Here is a 16,688-nt window from a genome sequence, read left to right on the forward strand (position 1 = left end):
TTTCTCAAATTTCGAGCTTATTTCCCAATTTAAGGTAAAAATGTCACTGAACATTAATTGTAGAGATTTTTATGCTTAATCTTTTCCACTTGATTTTTTTCGTTTAAATTGTATCTGAAGCCTGATAATTGGGAATCCAAAATCACACTTTGCATTGATGGGGCGGAGCTCCTGAAATTTTTACATATGTGGGACTTGTGGCAGTTGATAGAGCTTATCAATGACTATTTTAGGTATAAATTTGATCAAAATCGTTGGAGCCGTTTTCGAGAAAATCGCGAAAAACCCTTTTTTTGACAACATTTTTTCCATTTTAGCCGCCATCTTGGATTGAAATTGTTCGTGTCGGATCTTTATAGGAGAAGGACCTTAAGTTCCAAATTTCAAGTCATTCCGTTAATTGGGAGATGAGATATCGTGTACACAGACGCACATACACTCTAACACACACACACACACACATACAGACCAATGAAACAAAAAAACACTTTTTTGGACTCAGGGGACCTCGAAACGTATAGAAATTTACAAATTGGGGTACCTTAATTTTTTTCGGAAAGCAATACTTTCCTTACCTATGGTAATAGGGCAAGGAAAGTAAAAATTAGTAATACAAGAGTTTGTATACTTGCATCTTTTAGCAAACCTTTTTCCACCTACACTCATTCTATATAGCTTAACTATTTTAAAAACTATAACTTTCTGAATACAGCAAAAGAGCTTGAATTTCTGGGTCCACAGTCCATTTTTTGGGTCTAGTTATCTATTCTGTGATTTTTCACCCACCACTCTAGAATCTAAAAACTTGCTGAAGCCTCCCCGGTCTTCAATCCGCATGATCTACGATTCATGACTTATCTCATTCTGTGACTTGATGCTTTTTATCAAACACTCTAGAATCTAGAAAAAGCTTGAATCCATGTTCATCCATAATGATAATAACAATGGAAATACGTTAGCTATTTGTCCTGGTAGCGTCAAAAGTGGTAGTAGGCTTACTTTGCTCCAAGATTGAAATAATCTTCAGTGGGAACGTATTTGAGAGCAGCAAAGATAAGATACTTGGAGTGCTAGTAACATACTTATGACAGAGTAATTGGAGTTGAGTTGATTAAGAAAGCGAGAGAGGGTTATCATATCCATGAGCCCATATTAAGTATTTAATTTTTCATATCCATGAGAAATAAGTCATCAATGAAAAGAAGCCACATCATGCGGGATAGAGTTTGTTTGGAGAGGAAGTCTGGTTCAAGGAGGCTTACAAGTCCATGAACAGGATGAAGCAATACTGTGACCAAAAGCTGTCCCTCGAGTTAGTATAAAGATTATATTTATCTTCAAATCACAAATTAGCCATGTGATGCACTAGTTATGCTTTCTTAAACTTTACGGTAAAATTAAACAAGAGCATAGTAATTAATGTCAACTAGCAGGTTTCGTCAAAAAATAATGAACCATTAAAACAGACGTTTGATTCCAGAGGCTAATACAAAAACACGATTAAGAAATCACAGAGTTTTATTATTTATTATTGATATTAATGCTTTTCTATACATTTCATTTTTTCTAAATGTTGTATTGTTAAAGCTTTGTTTTGTCTCTTAAGCTACAAGAGGTATAACAACATTTATAAAATCAGTTTTACTACACAGTAGTTGAAAGATAACTTAATTACACGTGAGACGTGAATAATATAACCAAATTAGGTACACCTTTTTCAGTAGCGATTTTAAACTATTGAGTAATCTTGGACGACCCTCCAACTCAACAGTTACCATTGTTAATCAATCCAAAATCAAACACAGCTGCTACTTTTATTGACAATGTCCATACACTAGGGTGATACAATTTCAAACAGCAATTTGAGTTGATTTTATAATGTGAATCCTATCTGTATAAAAAAATTTCACTCCCTTTTATCATCATATTTTAAAATTCTGATTTTAATCTCACTTTTCACTCAAATTTCACTCCCTTTTATCATCATATTTTTAAATTATTCGGCTGTAATATGGATATATTGTGCAATTGGATATATGTGTTCTGACATACAAATCAAGATAGTATTCCACAGTAGTACAATTAAGGTTGCTTATACATTATGGTTGCTAATGTATTTTGAGCTATTTCCTCAGACTGTGATCTATGATAAGTAAAATCAGAATATGATGAATTGAGATCCGCTGCATGACCAAATTAATGACACATCGACAAGTTGTTACCGCCAAACTTCAAAGATCAAGTTGAATGTTGTACTTTTTTGTAATAAAAATTCAAATAAGAAATTAGATTATAAAAGTTTTCAATGAAACTTGGAATTAAATAATTATTATTTTCTCAAAACTTTGTTGAACTGGAGCAATTTTCACAGAATATAATTTCAATATGATTTTGATTTTTTCAAATGAACCAAGTCCATCCAATCAGCATAAAAGCAATCAACTGAAATAATATAGAAGAAAATTAAATCGCTCAGACGCTTATAGAGTAGCTTGCTTGATTTTTCTAGATGACAGATAGTGTAGATACAATGAATATTTTATCAATTTGATGTACTTTTATTCTAATGAATTTGATGAAAATTTAAAAAAGTTCAGTCTGTTTCACTCAATATTTATCAACTTGTTGCGGATCGATTAACAAAGTTCTCAAGAATAGTCTTTGGTTTTTCAGCTCGTTTGGCCTTCAAAAACGGTTGATGAATAACTTTATGAAGCCTTGAAGCCTTCAAGGAGCCGAATCCAGGGCACAGGGACAGCGCCGCCTCAGAAGATCTGATGATTCTTTTGAGCGACTTGAAAGTGGTGAATAGCGTACTGGCATCAGTTTTATTCACAGAGTGCACTGTAGTCAGAGCCTTCACCAGCTGCAAAATAGGGAGAATTTATGTCAGAAAAATGATTACAGTATTCAAGGAACACATGGATTTAAGGAATTAGAAAATTTAACGTCCAATTCATATAAGAAGCATTTTAATGTTCACTAGTTTTAATGAAACATTGAGACGTCGGAGTTGTGCACTCATCTTTCATTTTAATGAAAATTCTATTGCACAAAGAATGCTTTTCTATAGATGCCATAATATACACCGTGTCCCACGAAGAGGTTTACACGTTAAAGCTCGGGACACATATAACCGCACCGAGCCCGTGCCGAGGTACGGCCGAGCTACGTCCGTGACACGGTGATGGTGATAGGAGAACACACATCTGTGCGACATGCGAGCGGCAGCAGTGCTACTGTGTTCTGATTTCTGAATGTGTTAAACTATTGTTAATAATATAACACTATTAAAGCTTGTTACATCCGATTTAAATTAATATTTTTCAATTTTAAACTAATTACCTGTAGACACAGAAGATGAGAATCATAGTGCTGGTATATATTTCGGTGCTTAACAATACCACAATCAGTCATGTATCGTAAATATATACCAGCAAAAAAATTGTTATCTTCTGCCTCATGTATATCTAAACGTAATTAGTTTAAAATTTAAGACACACTAATGGGTTCCTTTTTCTATACTTTTTGTTGTTTATTTTATTATGTCTATTCGGCTTAAGTTATTTGGTTCTACTTTTACTTTTGGTTAAACTCATTTTTTCGTTCAACCATATTTCTCATCACTTTGATCGTACAAAACTGGAAAATTCCGTATTTCCTCACCAGTTTTTCATTCTCCATGTTGAACGAGGCCGCACCGTCTCCGTCAAAACGTAAACTGAACTAGACGGTGACGGCGCGGGCACGGCTCGGGCATCAAACACGGTGACGGTGCTGACGCGGTGCGGTAGTATGTGTCCCTACACGTTTGAAAGCATTTGTTTTCTCACTCGCCGTAGTATGTCCGTCACTCGGCCGTGCAGCGGCGCGGGCTCGGTGCGGTTATGTGTGTCCCGACCATTAATTTTATATTACGTGCCCTTTCATGCATCGAATTTTTTCTGATTGCATACAGTTTACAAAGTAGGTTCTAAAAATATTCTGGGAAAATTTCAGCTCCCTAACCTTTGAGAAAACAAAATGGTGGCATATTTAAAATTTTACCAATCTATCAAAATATTCAATATGCCGCCATTTTTTTTCTACGAAGGTTAGGAAGTTGATATTTTCCAAGAATATTTTTAGAACCTAGTTTGTAAATTGTATAAAATTTACATGAAGAAACGTAGAAACAAAATGGCTGCATATTTAAAACTTTACCAATCCATTAAAATATTCAATATGCCGCCATTCTGTTTTACTTGAAGAAACGTAGAACCTAGTTTGTAAATTGTATAAAATTTACATGGAGAAACGTAGAAACAAAATGGCTGCATATTTAAAACTTTACCAATCCATTAAAATATTCAATATGCCGCCATTCTGTTTTTACGAAGGTTAGGGATCTGAAATTTCCCCAGAATACTTCAAGAACCTACTCTGTAAACTGTGTGTAAACTAAAAAAAGGTCGATGCATGAATGTAATATAAAATTAAACGTGTAAACCTCTTCGTAGGACATGGTGTATATGTGTTATTTTACCATCAACCAATAAATAACACTCCAATTGCCTGTTGCACAAAAGCCGGATAAGTTTTAATCATGATTAATTCCATAAGAACCAATCAGAGAAGCCTTCTTATCAAAAAGGCCTTTTCTAGTTGGTTCTCGTGAAATTAATTAGGCTACTGTTAAAATATAGCCGGCTATTGCCAACCAAATTGGTTAGGCAATGAAGAATTTTCTCTTCTTGATGATTGAAGGATGAAATTAATTAGAAACACCGTAGAGAAGAAACAGATTTCTATTGAAACTAGCCAAAAACATTACAATATTGAAATAACAAAAGTCTACTGTTGACATAGACTATTCAAATAGAATCACGTTATTCGTGCTACTGAATTGTATTTTAACATTTAACATCAACATTTTCAACGGTATTTCATCCATATTATTTATAAGGAAGAGAGAGAAAGTAGAGTACTTTTTATATTATTATCAGACTCCCATCACAAAAAAAAAAATCAATCAATTCGATCTGAGAGCCAAAAAACTTTCATATGATTTTCTGACATCAACGTTTTGGTAAAGCTACTTTGTTATTATCTTGCTCGTATATAATTTTCAAATATCCCTTCTGATATTTCCCTTTAATCTCCTCTCCTTCCTCTAATTGCTATTCTCTTTCTGGTTGAATTTCTTCAGGCTTATAGTAATTAAACATATGCTTTCTCAAGGTATATCTAGTGTTATCTAGTGCTCCTCTACTTTCTCTACTTGCTGTACGCTCTTCCGCTGTACGCTTGCTCTACGCTGTTGCTCTTCCTCATTGAATTTCTTCAGGCATGAATGGTAATTTAATGTCTGCTTTCTCAAGGTATATCTAGTATTATCTAGTGCTCCTCTACTTTCTCGACTTGCTGTACGCTCTTCCGCTGTACGCTTGCTCTACGCTGTTGCTCTTCCTCATTGAATTTCTTCAGGAATGAATGATAATTTAATGTCTGCTTTCTTTAGGTATATACGTGAAAAAATATAAAATAAAAAGAAGAATAAATAAGGTTGAAGGACAGCAATAAATGTTGCTGTCCTTGAAGATATTTGAATGACACGCTTGCAATCACCTTTTGTCGGGGTCCGCTCTCTTTCCGGGCCATCAAGGCATCGGCCGGCTTATGCTCGAATATCTTGTAGGTTTCAATGATGCGGCCGGCCTCCTCGGCACTCCAGGCCAGCATCAGTGTCAGGTCAGCCAGCAGACAGATTCTCGTCAGATGCTTCAGCGAGTGATGTGGATCTTTCTGGTCAACCTGGACACACAAAACATTATCATAAATTCGATTTTCAACTAGGCTTTAGCTTGTAGGATACAATGTTTTTAAGTATTGATGAAGAATGCTCTTGAACTAATAGACTCAGAATAGACTGACATTAAATAAAGAGTATTAAATAAATCAATGTGGTGGTATCTGACAGGTAAAAGGTTTTCTATCTTATTTTGTCATGAACGAATGTATACAATTAGCATATTTATCAACACAATTCAACTGTTGATAAAATATGATAGTACATGATAATTCAGGAGAGAAGTTTTGGGTCTTGATGGTCCTCCCCTAATCATTTCAATTGATTGTGTACAATTAATCGATTTTATTTACAAATATAGTTAGGCCTACGTGTGTGTGTTAGGGTTCTATATTAACAAATTGTGTATCAATAAATCATCATGTAGTCAACATTCTCAAAAGGATTAGGGGTGAACCATATCTTCAGTGATATCATAATCATTTTTTAAAACGTGACTCACAAATTAAGAAAGTAGAACCTAATAACCAAAAAGTACCACAGCAAGGATTAACTAGCTTGGGAGAAAAATAAAAATTTGAAGGTTGTCATTGATGAGAAGAGAGATCTCTACACCAAGCACAACGCAGTAAAATACTGAAAGCAAGTAATGTTTTGGGTTCTGTACATTCTTCAGTTTTGAACTAATTCTCCAAATTTGGAAGAAAACTATACTTTTGATCACAATGAATGACTCATTAATGCTAGGAACGTATCTGACGTGTTCTATTGTCGAACCCACTTCAGCCAAAAGTTTTTGCTAATCATTTCCAAGTTTTATCTGTTAATATATATTTGTATTAAACTTCTCTGTTCAATCTATGGCAGTGTTTGAAATATTTTCCCACAATCTTTAGTTCTACATTTCGATACAACACAGTTTAGCCAATTGTTCGACATTCTGATTAACAACTTTCTCACCTGAACGAGCAGCACTCTGAGATCATACATTTTGCCAAGCAGCTTCAACCTCTCGGCTATGTAGTCTGGTTTGAGTGTGTGGTATCTGAGCGACAGGAACAGAGCACAAGTGGTACGGCCCATCACATAATCGGGAACGAGGCTTTCTTCAAACTGCCAAGGAACGTTTGTGATGCTTTTCAATAGAGGATTGCCTTTCTGAAACAAAAAAAAAAAAATACTTGAAATTTGATTTTATAAGTGCTACAACATTTTTTGACCCTCTAGAATTACAATAAGTGTACTGACAGTGAGTATTCTGAACAAAAATTTGCTAACCTCTAATAGAATTTTTATATTTTTGTGAAGAAACAGGCCAGAAATGAAGCCTTATGTACTATAGATTTTGTAGGCTATTCTATGCATATTCATTGAAAGCCATCACTGAAAAAGTTGAGCCTTCAATGCCGCTGAAGGGTTTGAAGGCGGAATTATTTTAAAGAAAAACATTATGGAAAGTGTTTGTCATTCCAAACTAGCGATGTTTGCTAGTACACAAACACATTTGTAATTCACTTGAAATCATGTGTTAGCAATAATGTAACATTCTCAGCGATTATTATCGGTAAAATTTAGGCATGATAAATAACGTAAGCACGAGAGAAAATTATAAATAGGTAGTAAAGGTACAGGCTATTAGAAAGTGTTTGTCATTCCAAACCAGCGATGTTTGCTAGTACACAAACACATTTGTAATTATTTATTTGAAATCATGTGTTAGCAATAATGTAACATTCTCAGCGATCATTATCGGTAAAATTTAGGCATGATAAATAAGGTAAGCACGAGAGAAAATTATAAATAGGTAGTAAAGGTACAGGCTATATACTATAGTGAGGTCCACATTATATTGGCAGTGTACGATTGACAATACTGTTGCTATCATACAACAAAACAGATAACACTATCTCTCTCTCTTTGCAATGTTGTCTATTTGCCAGAAAATTTTATATTTACTTTTGACAGTGACTGTACAAAACTGAACAAACCATATTCTCAGCCGCCATTTTTTTCTTCATTCTATCAAAATACTTGAGTACACAAGTCGTATAATTGATTTAAAATGTATTTTTGAAACAATGAAATAATTTTTAAACATTACCTTATAAAAAACACAAATTAAAATACTTGAAATGACATTTTAAAAGTTGATAACTGACCTTCCTAGACTTCATCCATGCTTAAGTTAGCCTACCCGTACAGGTTAGACCTACTCGTACCGGTATAAATAATATTGAAAAGCTATTTCAGAATTAATCCATTGAAATTACTTATTTTTAAATAGGATTTCTATTTTTCTATTATTTTTAAAGGAAATTTGAATAGAATACTGTCACCTGGTCATATGGGACATATATATGTATCATATATTTATCTCATATTGATCAGGATTTTAGAGTTTTCAATTGTAAAAGTTTAATGAACAGTGTTTTGTCCTTGAACAATTTTTGTCATCGACAGAAAGATTGTTTATTTCATTTGTTGTCAAAATTAATGTTGCTTCTCTTTTGTTTTTAATAACAAACGTGCCGCTTGTGCGACAGATAAAAATATGTACTTGAAATGGCTTTCATATTTGGCATTGACTGAGTTATATTTAATACCCAAAATTTCACTTTTGGTCAGAGTGTGTGTGAGCTCGTTCGATAGGACTGAGAGTTAAGTCCGGCTGATCCAGTAAAAAAGGCTAGATTTCGGTTCGTTTAATAGTTCAATTATTCTGTCACAGCTCGGGCAGTATAAAAATAATTGTATTGTTGGGGGAAACGGGTTCTGAGCCTATTCATTGGTTCAGTTAATATTTGTTTTTTTTTTTTAAATACTAAAGTCGCGAAATACCAGTGGATGCCAAAGTGGGAAGCTATTTCAAAAAGGTAGGTGACTACTGAATCATTGTTCTTAAATTTTCCATAACCACAAACATTGAATCCTCATTAGCAGCAAGCGAGTGTTTTCCCCATTAATTCATATCAAATATTGTTTTATAATCAAATTAATCTTGTTTTGTTCAAATGTAAATATGTTAGAGACTCATTAAAGTTCTAGTTATTCTGTTCATTTCTTGTATTCATAGTTGTTTTCCCCTACCAAATAACTCAATTTCTGTTGTTTTGAAATTCAGATTGTTGTATCACAGCTTTTTAAATTAGCCGCCATTTCAGGTTTGTATAGAAATAAAAATTTGATCTCAGTCATGAAAACAAATTTTTGAATCAAATATATTTTCTTGATCAATTTGACATTAAATTGATTATTTCATCAAGGAAATGATAATTATTATTAGATTAAATTTAATGGGATGAATTGAGCAACAGCTGTGTACAGTCAGTGGCAAAATGGAGAGACTTGGCAACGTTTTTCTCCTATCTTTCTTCACTGCCATTATAACGTGGACCTCACTATAGAACGTGTTTTTTTTCATTTTACTGTAAACCCAACTCTCCTTTCAGAAAGAAGCTAAAACTACATTCTTGATTCTTAATTTCACATGTTTCATCAAACAAGTCTCCAATCATTGAACACATGATTCTTATCAAAAAATAATTATTCTAGTAAAAATAATTCAAGTTAGTTGAAGATTTACCTGCTTTGGACTGACCAACACACAGTTAGCGGAGATGGCTTTTGAAGTAGGCTTGTTAGTAGCAGATGCACCGGCAACTGGTTGATCAGAATTTGTAGAAGGATTTGGCATATCTTCTGTTGCCGGTATCACTAATCCAAAGTGTTCCTCCTCAGCCCTGGCTGCCGCTTCTTCGATACTTTCATAGTGATCTGATTTTTTCAATTTTGAAAATTGAGCTAGAAAATAAATAATAGGAATGTTTGAGAAACTTCAACAACAAATGAGCGACAGAAATTTTTTAATATATAAAAACTATTCGAGAAAAGAGGACTATGTTACTGCAAAGAAAAGAGGATCCACTGTGAATAAGGCAGAAGCAGAGTTCATATTCACTGAACAAGCAAAGTATGTCAAAACCTGTATAACATAAATACTTGAAACTTGGTTTATCTCGATTGTTTAATATATCACTTGGGTGAATTTACCAACAATTGAACTTCAAACACATTTGGATCGTATTCAGGTATTAATGTACTGCATGTTTTTTGTTTTATTGTATGTTTTATGATAACTCTGTGATATGTATTGACATTGCTTATGACTTCCTTGTTCCTTGGCGATAAAATGTTATTTATTAATTTTTATAAACGCTTTTTTAGCTAGAGATTTTAATCTGAAAGTCTACCGTACTTTGATGGAGTGGTTATGATGGCGTCTACATCTTTACAATGTGAAGAAAATGTTGAGAACATATTGAATTGAATGATATTCTTATGTTGACCTCCAAATCATGTATGAACTTTGTGGTGCTGATGTAATTATTGGTCATAATTCTTTCATTACACTCAAGTCACAGTATCAAGTTCGGTGCAATAAAGAATACCCTAACGGTTTGTGGATTGACTGCTGCTATGGTTTAACCAGCTCAACATTCTACACATTTGACTGGAGATGTAAAACCAATAAACATGATGTCTCGACGACACCACTCAGACGACAAAAAAGGTAAATTCACAAATTTTAGACGCATACCCTCTCCCATTGATTGAAGATCTTGTAAACACAATTGCCAAGTACAACTTTTTTAGTACTGTAGATTTCAAGTCAGCTTACCATCAAATACCGATTCTTGAGAATGAACGACATTACACTGCCTTTGAAGTAGGCCGAAAACTTTATCAGTTCAAACGAATACCATTCGGAGTAACCAATGGAGTAGCTGCCTTCCAACGTACAATAAACGGACTTATAGAAAGAGAGAATTTGAACGACTGCTTTGCCTATTTGGATGATGTTGTCATTTGCGGTTCAGATCAAGAAGAACATGACAGAAATCTTAAGAAATTTCAACAAGTAATTGAATTGTATGGCTTGATTATAAATGAAGAAAAATGTAAATTTTCAAAAAAATCATTGAAGTTCCTTGGGTATGAGATAAAACATGGAGAAATTAAACCTGACCCAGAACGCCTTGCACCACTCATGAACTTTCCACCCCAAGAAATGCTAAAGAAATGAAACGACTCATGGGATTACTGGCTCATTACTCCCGATGGATTAAAAACTTTTCTCAAAAGATTCACCCCCTTGTCCACATACAGAAATTCCCTCTATCTCAAGATCAGATGGAAACTTTGGAATTGTTGAAAAATGAAATTGCTTCCGCGGTACTGCTCTTTGTTGATGAAAATGTACCATTCATAATTGAGACAGATGCATCAGATTTTGCAATTGGTGCAACATTAACACAAAATTCCGAAACTAAACCATCATTCGAAGAAGGAATTATCGAGCCGAGTAAATCTCCTTGGAGAGCACAAGTAATTGTAACTCAAACCGCCAATCACAAGAAAAGGATGATAGTTAACTACTCTGGAACAATTAATAGATACACGCATCTGGATGCATACCCCTTCCCCCGAATTATCAACAATGTAGCATCATACAAAGTCTTCAGTTCTATTGGCCTGAGAAGTGCATATCACCAGATCCCTATACCGAAGAAAGATAGAGCCTTAGATAGAGTTTGAAGTATCAGGCCCAATTTATCAGTTCACAAGAAGAACTTTTGTGTTACCAATCGAGTGGCTCCTTTTTCACGGATACTTAACAGCATAATAAAAGCTGGAAGATACATTCTGTTATTTAGATGATGTTACTGTGGGTTTGAATAGTCAAGAACAACATGATAATAATTTGAAAATATTTCTGGATCCAAAGTACTCTATTACTATGAATGATGAAAAGAGCAGATATTCATTAACAGAGATCAAGTTAGTGGGATACACCATATCCACGGTAATCTAACAGACCCTGAACGTCTAAAACCTTTGCAATCACTACTACCACCTGATGACACAGCCTCGCTTCAAAGGTGTTGAGGATTGTTTGCTCACTATTCAAAATACTCAGATAAAGTACTAACTCTTAGCTTTTATCGAACCTACTTATCCACTTTCTGATGAATCAATAAAGGCTTCCTATAACTTAAAACAAGAAATAGAAAATGCATCAAATACATCAATAGACTACAGCAAACCATTCACTGTTAAAACAGATGCCTCAGAATTCACAATTATTGCAGCTACACTTTCACAGAATAATCGTTCTGTTGCCTTCTTTTCTGGACGTCTAAATCAATCAGAACAGCTTCACTAATCATTCAATTCAATTTTTCTTCCGTCTATGACCAGTGTATATACCGGATAGACACTGTCGTTGGATGAAAACAAAAAAATTCAAATATTCACACTCATCTAAAGATGACAGATCAAAGAGACTGAAAATCTCATCCTCATTCAAAGAATAGATAGGGAGGTTAATCAGTCTCTCTCAAACCACTTTCTTGAGCACTTTTTCATCCAGCTCTCGCACCTGCAGTGGAACTCTATTGAAAGTTTCAATGTGCACATTGGGTAGCAAGTGTGCAGCTTAGCCAATCTAGAGTAGGAAAGGTCAATGTGGTCATTGAAAAAGATGCCTATTTCATTTTCGAGTCCTTACGAAAATGGAGGCATAATCTTTTTGGTACACTTCACCCTTATAACTGAGCAGAAATCAGTTGCCTTCATGTTTGATGGTAAAAGCAGCTGGTGAAATTCAAAATAAGAAAATAATGCGGTGAAAACTAGCGGGTAAAAATATCACATGACATTCAGACCTGGAAAAGTAAAAAACACAGTTGCCGACATACTTTCAAAAGAATGAGAAACAATTAACTCCAGTAGGGGAGGCATTAGAGCTCCACGAAATATAATATCATCCTGGCAGCACACAAATCACATTGTTACTTGTTACTTCTTTTGACTTCTCCGCAGTCTGCTTGACCGTCCTCTTCGTCCCATCGTGGGGTGTCGGTGTTCACCTTTATTTAAGGTGTGAGAAAGTGTGGTCATCAATGAATTCTGTGATGCTTTAATATGGCCTGTTCATCAGGTATTGTTTTAGTTAGGCTATAAAGGTGTTGCTGTTCACTATGAATTCTATGTTGCTGGGGAGCAGGTTAAAAAGGTATGCCCCCGAATAGGCTGGAGAGTCACTATACTTTTCAAGTCTATGCTGAGGGAGGTTTATGTCATCAATGTTGCGTGTTCTGTAACTGTGCTTATCTCGTCTTGAAGCCGGACTTCGGTTTACTACCAGGATGATGAATTCCAGGATGTATATCGAGATTACTATGAGGATACTAACTTGTCCACTTGAAGAGAGGTTTACAGTGTTCTATGTAGTTTGCTCTTAGTAAGATTCGCACTTCCCTCTTTTGTATCTTTAATACTCTCTCAAGATTTCCCCGTGCTGATGATCCCCAGGCGACGATGCCATATCTTAGGTGTGACATAAGTAATGAGTGATATGCGATCAATCCTGTCTTCTCATTAGCAATGTTTCTGATTCTGCGGATGACGTATGTTGCAGAGAAGAGTTTTTTACATAAATACTCCATGTGTTGCCTCCAGGGCAAATAACTGTCGATAATTACACCACGGAACATATTACTTTCCATTGTTTGTATATTACTATTCTGTGCTTCATCCTGGGTTTGGTTTATTGGGGTAAAGTTTATGTGTACTGTCTTCTCATTATTTATGGTCAGTTTCATTCTATTGCATATCAAGGTAGCTTCAGTAAGAGTTGAATCGACTATATTGTTTTTCCTTTTTCCTTTGTTTGTGGGAAGTAGTATAGTTGTGTCGTCTGCAAATAAGATGTACTTCTTGTTTTCTTGTAATTTATCCGGAAAATCATTTATGTATATAAGAAAGTGCAGCGGTCTCAGGATTGACCCTTGTGGTACTCCCATTTTGACGGAGCGTGCTGTTGACTTGAAAGTGATTATTTGATTTTGCTTTGGAAACCCAGCTCGACATATTGTTTTCTATGTTGGAGGTAGACTTCAATCCACTCAAGTGCTCTGCCTTAAATTCTCATTTTTCTTCGTTTTGTTTTGAGTATGTTTCAATCAAGTAAATCAAATGCTTTCCGGAGATTGATAAGTAGTCCTGAGGCAAATTTTTTATCCTTGCATTTTTTAGACACCTCATCAAAGAGTTTGGGAATTGCTGTAGCTGTACTGTGATTTTTTCGGAATCCATGCTGGCTCGTAGACAACAACCCATTCGTCTCCAGATATGCAATCAATTGACTGTATGCCTCCCGCTCTATAATCTTGGATACAATGAGAAGATTTGCTATGGGTCTGTAGTTTTTTTGGATCAGTATGGTCATCTGTTTCAAATTTGGTGTGGATCTTGGCTATCTTTACTTTGTGGAAAGACTGCTTGTTCAAATGATGTGTTCACTATGTCCAACAGTGGGTCTCTAATTTTATCCTTACAGTACCTTAAGATTTTCCCTGTAATTTCGTCGTGGCCTGAAATGTTGTATAGTATTGGTTTTCTAAGAATCTTTGATAATCCTGTGTCAGTAACAGCATAAAAGTGGTTGAATGTTTGAGTATTCTCTGTCAATTCCAAATTTTCGGGAGTATTATCATGTCCACTCAATTTTGTTATTGGCTGCGTGAAGCCTGCGTTTAAAATGTTGCCAGTTTGATAGGTATCTTTGATTTTTTTGATCTTGCACAGTTAAGTAGAGGTTCTCATTTCTAACATTTTCGATTTTTTTCCTTTTTTCATTTATCGTTCTCCACAAGACTTTAGTTTTATTTTCTGCTTGTTGTATTTTCGTTTTTAATAACAGTTGTATTTTGTTTTTTGGACTTGAAGCATGAATCTTTACACGATAATCTGTGATCTTATGACTGTTTTATATATGGTTTGACTTTGTTATGCATTTTGAAAAAATGTTACAGCAATAAAAGAATTTGATTTGATTTGAAAAAAACGAATCTTCATTTCTCAGTTACAGATATTCGAGATTAGTAAAGTTAGGGTTTTTTGAAGTCAAACCTAAGTTTTTGAAACACAATGGAATCATTCCTTTGAGCTACTTCACCGTTTGTGAGACTAAACATTAATTTTAAATGACCACTACCTACGCCTTTAATAACTTAATCCCTATAGATTCTATTAGATTGAACATAACTCATCATACACATGATGAACATATGTGTTTGTCAAGTTCCGTTCAATCTAATAGAATCTATAAGGACGGAAAAATAAACATCTTGTTAATAACTTTGGTGTAAACGCAGCTTTAGTAGTAAAGTTCAGAAAAATAAAAATTTCCTCAAACACATGACTTTGGGTAGGTAAAGTTTTTGCAAGGGTCTACTTGAAGTATAGATTTTCATATAAAAACGTTTTTGAATCATTTGAAAGTTTTATATGATATTTAGAAAGGTTCAAGGTAACTATGTGAATTTATTCATAATTTTAAACACATACATAAAATTAAATCAAAAGTATCTTATTACCATTGTCTCTTATTCCCCCACTCTCCCCTATATAAAAGACAGTAGATCTATCAATCAATAGCCACAACCTTCAATTGAATGAATGGGAACCATTCCAACATTTCCACCACACAAGAAGGGCTTGAAAATCCAGTAGAGCCTTTGGATCAACTCCCCTGCTCTACAGGAATCTCCAGATACCCCACAGACCCTCTGGATCCAATTCTACTACCGTGGGTTCAAGAAGTAAACGAGCTCGTTGTCCTCTTGCTCACCTTTAGGACTACTACCGGTACTCTTGAAATACCACGGGGTGTGATTGTGATGTACAACCTGATATTATGTAATGCAAATATTCATCAGAAACCAGGAACATACAGTTCATACTTGTTATGTAAGACCAATGACAATTTCATTAAATAAAACTTCTACGCCAGTATTTCAGGGAGTCTATTACAGAAAATAATCTGTTATGAAATTTAACCAATCTTTTTGGAAAAGAGCAGTTTTGGACTGAGCCTGCTGCTCTTTTCCAGTCATATGTAACTGGCAATAATATGTTATAATTTGAAAGAATAGAGCCAAAAAACACAACTAAATCAAGAACTATGAATGATTAAAATGTACTTTATATTACCAGAAAACGATGATGAAGGGCGGTCTCCCATATTGTTTATAAACCAAGAAATTGTATACTCTTGAATAATGATTTAATAGTACATCAAATGTTATGATGCATTATTACATGAGAAAGATCAATGATTATGGTACCAATGAATGAATCAAGTAATGGTTGACCGTTGAAATCACATCAACATAACCTAAAATAAGTAAGACCAAAACCAAAGCCTTCTAGAACTGAAAGTACTCAAACTCTCGATTCAAGATGGCGCCGATCTAAAAAAATACTGGGTGACAAAATTTCATCAGCTGATAGATTGGGACAAATAGGAGTTGGGTCAGTTGGTATCCATCTGGATTGGTGAGCACTTTTTCATATCAGGGTAGTTTATGCTACGTCTAGATTTGACGTCATCGGTCAACGAATACTATTCCATCTAGCTGTAAACCCTGTTGTCAATGTCTGCAGTAGCAGAGGTCTTCGGGGTGATTCGCAGCATTTATTTAGGATTTTCGTTGAATAATAATTATAGATTAGTATTTGTTGAATGATGATGATTTTTCATATCCTGATATGAAAAAGTGCTCACCATCTGGGGTGGGTATGGTTCCCAACTGGGGCGATGACAAAGTTGATCATTTTATCAATCGGGATTTTATTGTCGGGAGGACTAGTGCAGGAATGAAAAACAACCGCATTTGTCGCCTTTTGATACGACAAATGCGGTCTGCTGAGTAATGTTACCCACTCTGTCGCTGACCGCATTTGTCGTTAGCCCAGTTTGTCGTTGGTGTAAAATGTGTATCGACCCAGTTTGTCGTCGAGTTTGTGGCTTCCCTCTGGGCACGGAAGAAGCATA

At 34.9% G+C, this 16,688-nt stretch overlaps 1 protein-coding gene across 1 annotated transcript; it reads right to left on the reverse strand.

Annotated features, from left to right (window-relative positions):
* Nucleotides 1-1,500: 1,500 nt before the first annotated feature.
* On the reverse strand, nucleotides 1,501-16,089 carry LOC111050812 (DNA excision repair protein ERCC-1). Its single transcript, XM_022337172.2, has 5 exons — nucleotides 15,845-16,089; nucleotides 9,372-9,589; nucleotides 6,749-6,946; nucleotides 5,608-5,793; nucleotides 1,501-2,866 (listed from the first exon to the last, which is right to left on the reverse strand). The coding sequence occupies exons 1-5, from the start codon at nucleotides 15,873-15,875 to the stop codon at nucleotides 2,618-2,620; spliced, it is 882 nt and encodes a 293-aa protein (XP_022192864.2). The 5' UTR covers nucleotides 15,876-16,089; the 3' UTR covers nucleotides 1,501-2,617.
* Between the last annotated feature and the right edge of the window lie 599 nt (nucleotides 16,090-16,688).

Source organism: Nilaparvata lugens, chromosome 2 (genome assembly GCF_014356525.2).
Source record: "Nilaparvata lugens isolate BPH chromosome 2, ASM1435652v1, whole genome shotgun sequence".
Taxonomy (NCBI): Eukaryota; Metazoa; Arthropoda; class Insecta; order Hemiptera; family Delphacidae; genus Nilaparvata; species Nilaparvata lugens.